The following is a 12913-nucleotide window of genomic DNA, read 5'->3' as shown; positions in this document are numbered from 1 at the left end:
ATTTTTCATTAGATTTTTATTTTATTTATTTTTTGTTTTATTTTATTTCATTTTATTTTGTCAGTTTATCACGTAGCCCCTGTTTTTCATTTTTATAAAAAATTATTCTTACATTGAAATATGTGCAAAACAGTTCTTTTTCACACCCTTATAATTTCATTTTTATTATTTCTAATCGGTTATATATTTTTAATATATGAATTAAGAATTAATTGCAACCATTCTTTAATATTAGGTATCTGTGCTTACTGTTGAGTGTAATATAATTGGCTCTGCCTAATTTTTCAGTAACATCGTCTTGGCAGACTCTTCATGACAGCTTCATAAAACAATTCACGCTGAAATTATCTGCTGTTGTTCCACATAAGTGGATACCTTGTTAAAAAGAGTTTGCATTTGCGTAGAAAACTAAACGATGGAGGTAGATTTGACTTTTCATGACCTTTTAAATCAGATGTCCTGGTTTTGGATTCGTTTTGCTTTTTAACTTTTGCCAGAAGTGCATAAGTGGCATTATCTGATTCCACATCACTGCTTCTATGCTAAGAGATCCCATGAGATGCAGGTATATTATGTGAAATATAGTGGCATATGATCGGCCCGGCTGAAAATAGTTCAATGTGATGATTCAGTGTGTAATCATATGCATAGGCAGCAGAGCCATTACACAAAGTGTTGGTCTATTTCTCCCTCGGTCAGCATTACGATGGAGCGATGAGGGAGTCGATCTTGGACAGAGTTCGTTCGGACACTACTCAGTCCCAGACCATTAAACACAATCTCTCACACACACACACACACACACACACACACACACAGGAACTGCAGTGTGGCCCTGCACTCAACACACGGGAGTGAAGCTCCTGCACATCTATGTGGTTTCGATCAATGGCAGACCTAGACATAAAGCAATTTGACATAAATAATAGATGGTTGCTATAGGAGGGCAATGTGATGGCATAAAACAGTATATATATGGAGAGGGAGAGAGACAGAAAGAGATTTAATAATTTGGTGCATATGAACGTGTCATAGTATTTCTATATAAAACTAATTATGAGGTGCCATGGTATTATTTGAAGTACCCTAACTATTTTTATCACAATGTAATAAACACAATGTAATAAAGCATAAAACTGTATATAATACAAGTTATGAGGTATCATGGTGTTATTTGAAGTATCTTGGAGTGCCAACAAATGTTTACTGTATTTAGGTTTATATTGCAGCATTTTTAATTTAATTTAATTTAATTTAATTTAATTTAATTTGATTTGATTTGATTTAATTTATAAATACAAGTTATGAGATATCATGGTATTATTTGTCATTTATAAGTACCTTTTAGTGCCAACATAAATCTTAACAAGAGATAGTTACATTTTGCAGCATTTTTGTATTTTTTTATTTATTTATTTATTTAATCACTGTGTGATAGCATAATATGTAATACAAGTTATCTATATAATACAAGTTATGAGGTTTCATGGTATTATTTGAAGTACCTTTTTCTGTATTTAGGTAGATATTGCAGCATTTTTTATTATTTTATTTATTTTAATATTTATTAATTGACATTTGCCAAAGTAAAATCATATTTGTGGATATGTACCATGGTAGTGTGTGAGCATGATAGTCATTCAGTACTGTAGTATATAGCAAAGTACCATGGTAATGCAATCTGATATCTTTACTTTAATGTACCAGTACCATAGTTTTCAGCTACATTTGAGGTTATTCATAATTAGTTGCAGTCTTAGCATTTATACTATTAGGTGTGTATGTGTATGTGTGAGAGGTGTGTGCAGACTTCTACATGCTTGTCAGCCGATTGTGCATATGCTTTCAAGCCTGAATGGATGAATGAACAATTTTATGATCTAATAAACCATGCTATCTCATTTACACTCATTAGCTGGAATAAAGTTGTATGAAGTCTTTGGCACTTTGTTAAACAAATCAACCTTTTGTCAAGTTCCGAACCCTTTATCTTTCCCCGTCTTCCTCCACCCACCCTCTCTCCCGTGTACAGACATGTAACATCACTGCGAGCATCACAGTTTCTCCTCACACCAGAAATGCGTCTTGTTTCAGGAATGATGATAAATCACGGGAGAGCCCAAAAAAAATAATAAAGAGGCCACTTATGCTGCGAGCTCCTCGCAGTTCTACTCTATTAATATTTATGGCCACCTTCGCCCGCCGTGGTGCTCTTCACTTCGCTCTCTTTTATTAATATCATCAGAACAATGTCAGCAGGCCATTTTAAAGGGCCATTGAGATGAAATGGCCAAAGATGGATGCCCCCGCTGCATATGCATGCCGCCGAACGCATCCACCGTTTGCATCTGTTTTAGCACCGTCAGCCCGTCGCAAAACACATTTTCCATAACGGCCCATATCCAAACTGTGTTTTTATTGCCTACAGAGAAGTCGCAGGGTCATTAAATATATTTACTTTGGTGCTGCTTTAGCGATAAAGCGAGCAGTTCGGGTGCTATAGCTTGCTTTTATGATACACAAAGCGTACAGGCCAGAATTTAGTGTTTGCGTGAATTAATGCAGCTCTGTGTGCCAAAGAGTAACTCTGACAGGCTGATGCACGGTTATTCGGCTTTTTGTTATTGTAAAGTATTGTAAAGAGTATTTGTAGCGTGAAAATAACCCAGCCTAGTGTATGATTTCTTTAGCAGTTTCATTTCACCATTTATTACCAATTTTGATTGATATACTTGTATATTGTTAGCATGAATTCGATTAATTCAGGTTGAAACATAATTACTTTGGCAAGGTTTTTATCATTGTAAAGGTTTGGTCAAATTTTGAAGGATATTTAATGGATTTTTTATTTAAAAAAGAAAAATTAATAAAAAGCTATAAATGGATTAATATCAAATAAATTAATAAAAACTATATATATACAGTTGAATTTTTAAAAGCTTTCATACATCTTGCAGAATTTGCGAAATGTAATTATTTACCAAAATATGAGGGATCATACAAAATGCATGTTTTTTTTTATTTAGTACTGACTTGAATAAGATATTTCACTTAAAAGATGTTTACATATAGTACACTTAAAAAATTAAATGTTAAAAAAAATGACCTGTTCAAAAGTTTACATACACATTATTCTTAATGCCGGGTTGTTACCTGAATAATCCACAGCAGTTTTTTTTTGTTTAGTGATAGTTGTTCATGAGTCCATTGTTTGTCCTGAACAGTTATACTGCCTGCTGTTCTTCAGAAAAATCCTTCAGGTCCCACAAATTCCCACAAATTCTTGTGTATTTGAACCCTTTCCAACAATGACTGTATGATTTTGTGATCCATCTTTTCACACCGAGGACAACTGAGGGACTCATATGCAACTATTACAGAAGGTTCAAACACTCTCAGATGCTTCAGAAGGAAACACAATGCATTAAGAGCCAGGGTGAAAACATTTGAACAGAATGAAGATGTATACTTTTTTTTTAAATTTTGCTTAAATATCATATTTTTTCATTTAGTACTGCCCTTCAGAAGCTACAGAAGATACTTACATGTTTCCCAGAAGACAAAATAAGTCAAATTGACCCTGATCTTCAAATTCAAAAAGTTTTCACCCCCTGGCTTAATGCATCATGTTTACTTCTGAAGCATCATCTGTTTAGGACAAACAAGGGGCTCATGAACAACTATCACTAAACACTATTATCATATATTATAAACTATTATTTTCTCTTGTGGACTATATGTATATGTCTTTTATGTTAAATATCTTATTCAAGTCAGTACTAAATAAAAAGTTACATTTGGTAAACTAATTTAATGTATGTAAACTATATATATAATATTTCTATTATTACTTTACTGTTTCAGTGTAAAGGTTGGCACAGTTGCAAATTTGAAGCTCACTTGAAAGTTGTAAAAAACAAAGAGCACACCTTGTGGAAGATGTGTTTCAGAAGAGCGATAAAAACCAGTGAGCGCAGTCAGGAAGCAGACGGCCGTGAAGTCACTAATTGACAACTTCACTTGCATGTCATCACCGATATTACAGTTAATCGAATCGCCATTAACAGACACCATCTGGTCTTTATTATGGTATCAGGCTGCTACCGCTGTCCTAGCTTGCCGTATGTCACCTCCTCTCGTCTTTACCCGCAAGGAACCGGTCCGCAGAGACGTCAACACTGAGACACGCTGATGACAAGGCTTCATTTTGGAGTAGCAAATGCGTGATGTGCTCGCCAACTGCTTTTGGTGTCTCTTGTCCTCCTCCTTTCTCTTTCTGTCTCTGTTAAGCTCATACCAGAGAACAGAGCTACAATATGTCTGTGAAACACCCACCATTCCTGTCCATCTCTTTAGCTGTCCAAACACACACTCCCAGCAGTACAGGTATATAGACTTTTGCTGCTTTTTATTTTCTTTCACACAGTTTTTTTTTTCACTTGAAGGAGAGCCAGATGTGCAGTTTCATACATTTCATTATAGTTCATACTAACAGTTATGCAAAGACCGTTTACAAACCTAAAATTACAGCCTCAGGTAGCAAAAGTCCATAGCTTAGCTATGTAGCTGCGTTGCATTTTCTGTTCTAAATAAAACATTATGTGGTCAGCATGTAACAGTGGCAAGTTTTACTATTTTTATCATTAAACATCATTTTATTTACAATACTGATCACTAATCAATGTGTTTGTCCTTTTTCATTCCTTTTTATTTAATTTTTATTATTTAATTTTTGTTTTATTTTTGAATTTTATTTTGTGGTATTTTTATATATTTTTTATTATATTATTTTTTTTATATTGTTTACATTTTATTTTATTTTGTGTTCAAATTTTCATTTATTTTTATTTTATTATATTAAATGTTTAATTTTTTATTTTTTTACTTTTTTTGTGTTGTTTTTGCTGCTCCAGAAGAAATGCGTATTCCTACTCTTATTACCTGTAAGTAGCATTAAATACAGAACATCTAACCAATCCTTTTTTCCCCTAATTTATGCTTTCCTATTAACCTTTTCTACTAAGTACTTTTACCAATTTCTGAGAATAATTTAAAAACCTCCTTGGTTCGTTAGAAGAAAAAAGTGAGAGAATGAATTTAAGTTAAAGTGACAATTAATCTTGGTAACAAAAGTCTTCGAACTTTGCCATGGAGAACAAAGCTTTCCAAAATGAAGAAAAGTTTAATTTGGAGTAAACTGTTGACTGTCGGTTTTACTTCGTCACATTTTGCTTCAATGTTTTAACATCACAGTAGTTCAATTTTCTAGCAAGCACAGTGGATTTCGACCACAAACCAGCTTATGCTCTATACACCTGCAGTTACTTCAGATTGTATTGAAACATTAGCTGGCCCACATTTTAAATTGCCCTCATGTGCACGTAAATTAATGTGGCTCCACTGTTATCTTATTATTATGACTATTGCTAGTTCAGCTCAAATCCCTATGGTATCCGGACTCCACCTCTACTTTTTATTACTTTTCCGTTACGCTTAAACTATTCACTATTACCTCGACTGTTTTGCCTGCCTCAGCATTTTACTGCGCGGGATTGTTTCATTTGCGCTGTGTGCAACAGAGCCTAGCTCCAGGATGTTTACCTCACGCGTTAAAGGATTTAAAAGCTCAGATTCACAGTCGGACTACTATGTGCTTTCTCACTGCTCTCTCCCCGCTCCTGAAATATAGATGAAAGTAGGAACACAGCCAGGAGGAGCTTTTTCAAAAGGATATCATCTGAGAGGGCATAGACAGACAGCTACAGGCTAAAGCTAACCGTGACGCCAATATATTCCCCGAACCCTGAGAGTCGTTCTTATATTCAGCGGGGTTATGTTATGGACGTTTTCAGAATGCATGTTCAGATTTACTAATGCAATCAGGGCATATCTTTACTTTTGTCCTTGCTCAGTCACAAACTGAGTTTAATGTTAGGAAAGAAATTTGACTTTGATTTTGGAACCAATTTGTAATCTTATACTCAAGGCCTACAATTAACACTCAACAAGCACCAAATGTGACTGAAAAACTGATATGCTGTGTAGTGATTGTTTTACATGAGCAGTTCATGATAACAGTGTTTTCAGCTTCTCGGAGTAGTCCACAGTAAACTTTAAATGACTAAACGAAACTTATAATAAAGAGCGTTGTTAACAAAGAGATGCAAGAGAAGTTTCTCTGCATTGTTTCACCAAAATAAAAGCTCTATGATTGAACCTTTGAAAGAAAAGGGAAAAAACAACTATTATGTGACCCTGGACCACAGAACCAGTCATAAGTAGCACAGGTATATTTGTAGCAATAGCCAACAATACATTGTATGGGTCAAAATTATACAAAGATTATGTTCCATGAAGAGTTTTTGTACATTTTCTACCGAAAATGTATCAAAACTTAATTTTTGATTACTAATATGCATTGCTAAGAAATTCATTTAGACAGCTCTAAAGGTGATTTTCTCAATAATTTATTTTTTTGCACCCTCAGATTTTCAAATAATCCTCAGATTGTTTTAGTTGTGTCATATCAAGCCATAAATCGATGGAAAGCTTATTTATTCAGATGATGTATAAAGCTCAATAAAAAAAAAACCTTATGACTAGTTTTGTGGTCTAGGGTCACATATCAGTTATATTTAAAATATCAAATTAAATTAAATTAAATTAAATTCTTTAGTTAAATTAATATTTAATAATTGCAATGTGTTTGCCCAATTTTTCTGCTAGTTACAGACTTTTGAATATGTAGTAAGTAGGGATGCTCATATTGACCGTTTAACCGTTAACCGACAGTAAGAATTTTAACCGATTATTACTATCAGTTAAACGGTTTAAAAGGGTTTTTTTCTATTCTTTTTTTTTACGTTTGCTGCATGGTGAAAGAAATAATGCTATTTGTAAGTTATCTGTTTACTCACGCGCGTGTCGACACGTGCAGTGTGGCTGTACAGACATATTTCGCTTCACCTTTACTTAGTAAACTGATGTAGTATATGCAACTCAATGACAAGTGGCATTATTGGGTTATTAGAGAGTGAATCCGTGAGTGAATGTATTCAAATTCTGAATGAATTATAGTCTAGATAGAAAGTGCGCAATAGGCGCTCCCGTTACAATCACTGGACATAATGTCAACACTTTGTTTGTTTTAATAAGAGAGTTTGCGAAAGTGTAGAAATCAGCAAAACTGAAACCGGCACTTTGGTTGGTGAATGGATTGTAACATAGCCTCCTCTGATTGGCCACAGTGATAATCTACTAAACATACATGTCTGTGATTGGCTATTGCTGAACGCTGTAAAACACGCGCTTCTCCACACGCATATGACAGTGGATGGAAGTCCCGAACCGCAAATTGAAAGGGTTTTTGTGATGGTGTTTTTTTCGCGGATCTAAGAGTTAACAGGCAGCGGTCCTGCCTATCCGTACAGCATGTGGACATGTTAAAAACTAGGCACACTGAGGTATTGGCTGGCCTGCTATATATTTTTTTATGTCTGATGAGAAGAATAAGACCGGTACAGTTCTTCAAAGCGCATAAAATGATTCAGTGTGTTTTAGTTTTGTCATCTTAATTAGGTAGTTATTTAATTTATACATATTTAGTGTAGGCCTATTTATATTATTCTTTTTTTTTTTCATTCAGATTTTCTCTGTTCTCAGAACCGCTGCTGATGCGTGATAATTTAAGTATATGTCAATGCAGTTTTTGTTGTTGCTCTGAGTCTGTATGCTGCTGTTTGCACGTTAAAATAAAACATTTGCTTGTATTTTTAATGTATCATCACAGATACTCGTGCATTCTATTTTTATTTTAAACTAATTTATTATTCTAATTTTATCAGTTAACGGTTAATGTTCGGATAACGAGCAGCGGTTGTCGGTCAGGAAAATTAACCGAAATGAGCATCCCTAGTAGTAAGACATTAGGCTTGCGTTAACACATACTGTATATGATATGTTACCCTGGACCACAAAACCAGTCATAAGGGTCTTTTGATTGATGTAATAAATCAAAGTTTTTCAATGATGTTTGATTTGTTAGTAGAATATGACAATTTTTGCCTGAGATCCAACTATTTGAAAATCTGAGGGTGCAAAAAAAAAAAAAAACTGAGCAAATCGCCTTTGAAGTTGTCCAAATGAAGTTTGAGATGCATATCAAAAAATATTTTGATATATTTATGGTAGAAAATACAAAATATGGTACAAAATATTGTCTGGAACATTATCTTTACTTCATAACCTAATGATTTTTGGCATGAAAGAAAATTTGATAATTTTGACCTATACAATGTATTGTTGGCTATTGCTACAAATATACCCGTGCTATGACTGGTTTTGTGGTCCAGGGTCACATACACAGTCTTTAGCACATATATAATACCATATATATATATATATATATATATATATATATATATATATATATATATATATATATATATATATAATATCAAATTGTCCAGTTTTAGCATATTGTTTTCAATGTACTATGATTTTAGGATGATATAACAGTCATAATATATGGTGCTTTTAATGCTTATTCCAGATTCGTCAGCATGTCTACTCCAGAAATTTGTGTGTGCATGCATTTACACATTTGGCAGACCGAAGTGACTAAAGTGCATTCAAAGACATCAATGAGGTTTTAACACTGTGTTCCCTGGGAATCAAACCCAAGACCTTGTCCTTGCTAAAGCCATGCCCTACCAGTTAACCTTGCATGCAAGCAACTAAATAATAGTGGTTAGTGTAAAGGTTATTTTGAGATCATCTGCATGCTTACTAATACTGCTTTGACGGGCACTTCCTGACCAGCTGCCTTGTCTTTGCATGTTCTGATGTCACGTGTGCATTTGTCTTTGTATTATTTTCTCTATTCTAGTTTTAGCTCATCCAAGTGTGATACCCTTATTAATGAACATTTGGTGAATTTTATGCATGAATGAAGAGCAAAATCAAGCCAGATTTTACAGCTCATCTCCTCATTGTTTCCCCTCTCTTTTTCTCTTTTACAAAAAGCCATTAACAAAAGTTGGTGCTATAAATACTGTTTATGGTGCCCTAACTATATCACAGCTTTCACTTTTAATGAAGTGCTGCACTGAGCGTGCATTCTAAAATACAAGAGATTACTGAACAAAACCATTTGGGTGGACACCAACGGGATTTTGAAAAGCATGTCCCCAGTGGAAATTACGCCCCTGTGTGAGTGGAACTCTGCCGCCGAGTTATCATCTGATGTGAATGAATGCCGCGTTGTACAGTATATTGAGAAAGACGCGCCATGAATTGCATCTGACAGAATGTGCGCTGTAGCGCGAAATACAGTATATTTCTTCAAAAGTAGATTGTAAAGATATTTTAACAGACCTCTTAATGCCTGTGATGTATCGCCACATTTTTTTGAAGGTGTGCCTCCGCTAAAAGTGTCCGCCGTCGTCTTCTTCTTCTTTGTGTATTTTAACGGCAGTTTGCAACCAACGTTAAGGTGCATTACCGCCTCACGCTGTCCGGTTGAAGTATGTTATGTTTATTTACCCGCCACGGTGGCCGGTGGGTGAAGCGAGTTTACCCGCCACAACACAAAATCACCAGCATTTGGCTGGTGGCGGGTGCTAATTTCCATCCCTGGTGTATGCTGTCTAGGTAGGGAGCATACTAGATTTTGGTATAGAGTTTGTGTGAAATCTTAGCATTTTATAGCCATCACATTGATACTTTTCTGCTTAATTGGAAAGTCTTGACCCTCTCTTATTGCTTCTTGGTGTTAAGACCTGCTTCTGAACACTTTTCGTCCTCTTTTGATCCAATGTTACTGAATTCATTTTCCAACCTAGGTAAAACGGCCCCAATTTTAAAGGTTGGCCTGGTTTTTGTGGAAGCTGAAACTTTATTTGATTTTTTTCAAATTCCCAGCAGAGAAAATAACAAAACAAAGAGTTATTATCAGCTCGGCCCCATAAGAGAAGGGAGCACATATTGAGGTCAAATGGTGTTCTGTGGGACCTGGAGAATCAGAGTCGTTTTTATTGGATGACTCCAATCCATTGCTGACAGTAATATCTTCCTTGAAGTTCTGTGCGCTAAAGCGTGGGGAGACCTCAGCTTATGAATGGCCAGACGAATCAAGAAATCAAAGACCAGCAGAAGTGAAGTGTGCTGCTTTTCTAAAGACCGCCATAGATTATATTTATTTGATTATTTTTGTAGGCCATTTTTAAGAATAATAAGTCAGGTGAAGAGGTAGGATGAGATCAGGAAATGTTGCAAGCCACATTTGAACAGCACAGCTCAATGTGTCAAAGTAATAACTGCTAGGTCAGTGCAATACAATCTGTAGTTAATGAAACATCGCAGCTATCATCCACATGTGCAACAGTTCTGTACTGACCCTTTAAGAGAAAGCATTGCGATATATTCATATATTATTAATGTTTAGTACTTTAATGTATTTGTTTGCAAGTAAATGTGTTTATGTACAAGCTTTTCCTGATCAATAGTCTTGTAGTGTTCAATTGGCTTTGTTCTGCATGGCAAGGTTTTGAGTTTCCTTTCTTGATTTGAGTAGGTTTGTGATTTTTGTTCTCTCTCTTTCTCACTTACTGGCATATATCACTGCAGAATATATATTTTAGATTGCATTACAGAAAATGCTATTTCAAGGCAAATGCCTTTCTCACTTTTTGTCTTCTATGTGCCCAGTGTATGTCTTTGTGTTTCAGTTTTACAGCAGTGCTGTGGCAGTGCTTTGGTTTAGTGCTGGTACTATTATACAATTACACTCTTATACTGTTACTTATATAGTCTAATTTAAAACTGGCAAGTCTAGCTGTAACTGTTGATAACTGGTAATTACTTTCACACATTTAACATGTTTAGACAACAGTTAAACAGTTTGCACTAGCCAAAAGCATTGCAGCTACACTGACGTGTCTTTTTTTTTTATTATGTGTATAAACTTGTCTTGTTGTGGATGGATTTGAAGGAAACTAGCTAAAAAAACAGAAGGAGACTGCCAGCAGCAGCACGCAGAGAGAGATGGGACCCGTAGGCACGGCAGATAAAAGCACAGGAAAAGTCAGCACGTTGCACAAGGACGATCCGTTCTCCACCAGCAACCAGGACCTCAACGGATTCTGTGAGTTCAGCAAATATTGTGCTGTGACATTATTGTGCTGCCCTGTTTTTCGTATGATCCCTTTTTTTATGTATCTGTGCTCCGAAACAAAATTAGTTAGAAAAGGGTGCTGGCATTAACCAATGAAAAAATGAAGACAGAAATGAATAATGAACAAATGAAAGAATAAATCAAGACACAATAAGCAAATTAAAGAATTAATCAATGCATTGATTTACAAATGAGCAAATTAAAGAAAAAAGGAATTTATACATTAACAAATATAGGGCCATATGATTTCCATGATGTGCAAAACAAAGAAAGAATCGTGGAATCCAGTCATAAAAGCAGAAGCACATTAATAATACAGTTATTATAAAAAAATAATAATAATAAAATTAAGGAATATTTACCAGAAAAATATAAACACCCAACACCATATTTCTAAAAAATAATAATAATAATAATCATTAAAAAAATAATATATATATATAAGAAGAATCAGAGATAAGATGAGATTATCAAAATTTAATGAATCCATAAAAGTAATGGTAAAGGCATAATTTGGTAAAAAATCTAATTGAATTTTTGAATAATTTATAGAGCCTTAAAATGTTCATTTTAATAAAATTGTTAGTAAATTGTTTTTAAATTGTGTAATCTTCATGATTAAAATTAATTAGACATGCTTTTTGATTGACATTTCGTAATTTAGCCATTCAAAATATGAATCGCGAAAATTAAAACTGAAATAACAGAATATCATATCATATCATCTACTGTTTTATTTTTTTCCTATTTTTGAGCTGATTCTTTGAACATAACCTGGAAGAGTCGTTTTAATAAAACCATTAAAATGGAATTCAGAAAATTAGTGAAAAACACAATTTAGTGAAAATAAAACTGAATTGGTAAACAAAAAAGTATAGGGCTGTAAAAGTGCAGTTTTTGTTCAATTTTTGATGTTAAGTTTCATGATTTCAATTATTTAGACATGCATTTTAATATATATATATATATATATATATTTTTTTTTTTTTTTATTATTATTTAGCTATTAAAACAGAGTCTAAAAAAATGGATTTCCTAGAGCCCTACAAATATCACACATGAAGAATGCATGAATGCACAAATGAACTAATGAATCAACTAAATGCTTGAACGAACAAAGAAATATTAAAAAATGAACAAACAAACAAATGTTCAAATGATTAATAAATGAACACATTTTTAAAGAATAAGCAAATGCATGAATAAATAAGTGAAATACTGAACATGTAAATAAATGATTGATTGAATGAATGAACAAATGAATACATGGATGAATAACAGATACTTAAGAGTTTTTTTCAACCTACTTATTCCAGGTTGGGAATCAATTAGCAATGCACTAGAATTTCTGCAAGTGTTGAGCGGGAATACAAAACAACAATGGTATACGCATGCCTCCCATCCAGCAATCGCAATAAGCTTTGTTACTTTTATTTTTGAAGGAATCAGCTTTCCAATTCTGTCAATTTAATCATGAAATTCAGATAATAAAGATGTGTTGACACTCTTTAATGTGCACTGACAGATCACTCTAGGCGCATTAGTTCAAGTGGCGCAGGAACCAATCATCTTCTTCTCATTACTACTAATTATATCTCAAATAAACACGAATCAGCATCAGAAGATATGTTGAAAGATGCAGCAATAGTTTCATGTTCAGTCAAGACATTTTCTCTCAAGTTCTCTTTAGAGAACTTCTTGCTCTTTTCCTCCAGTCTCAAAAGTCAAAGTCCACAGGTC

At 34.1% G+C, this 12913-nt stretch overlaps 1 protein-coding gene across 1 annotated transcript in view; it reads left to right on the top strand.

The window, feature by feature from the left end:
- The window catches only part of ptprt (protein tyrosine phosphatase receptor type T), a 335410-nt gene that overhangs the window by 256901 nt on the left and 65596 nt on the right, over positions 1 to 12913 (top strand). Inside the window, 2 exon segments of the mRNA XM_073852511.1 lie at positions 4914 to 4950; positions 10999 to 11147. Of these exon segments, the coding sequence (XP_073708612.1) occupies positions 4914 to 4950; positions 10999 to 11147 (186 nt within the window).

This window comes from Garra rufa, chromosome 12 (assembly GCF_049309525.1).
Source record: "Garra rufa chromosome 12, GarRuf1.0, whole genome shotgun sequence".
NCBI lineage: Eukaryota > Metazoa > Chordata > Actinopteri > Cypriniformes > Cyprinidae > Garra > Garra rufa.
The sequence above is the reverse complement of the archived record's forward strand: the minus strand, read 5'-3'. Positions and strand labels throughout refer to the sequence as shown.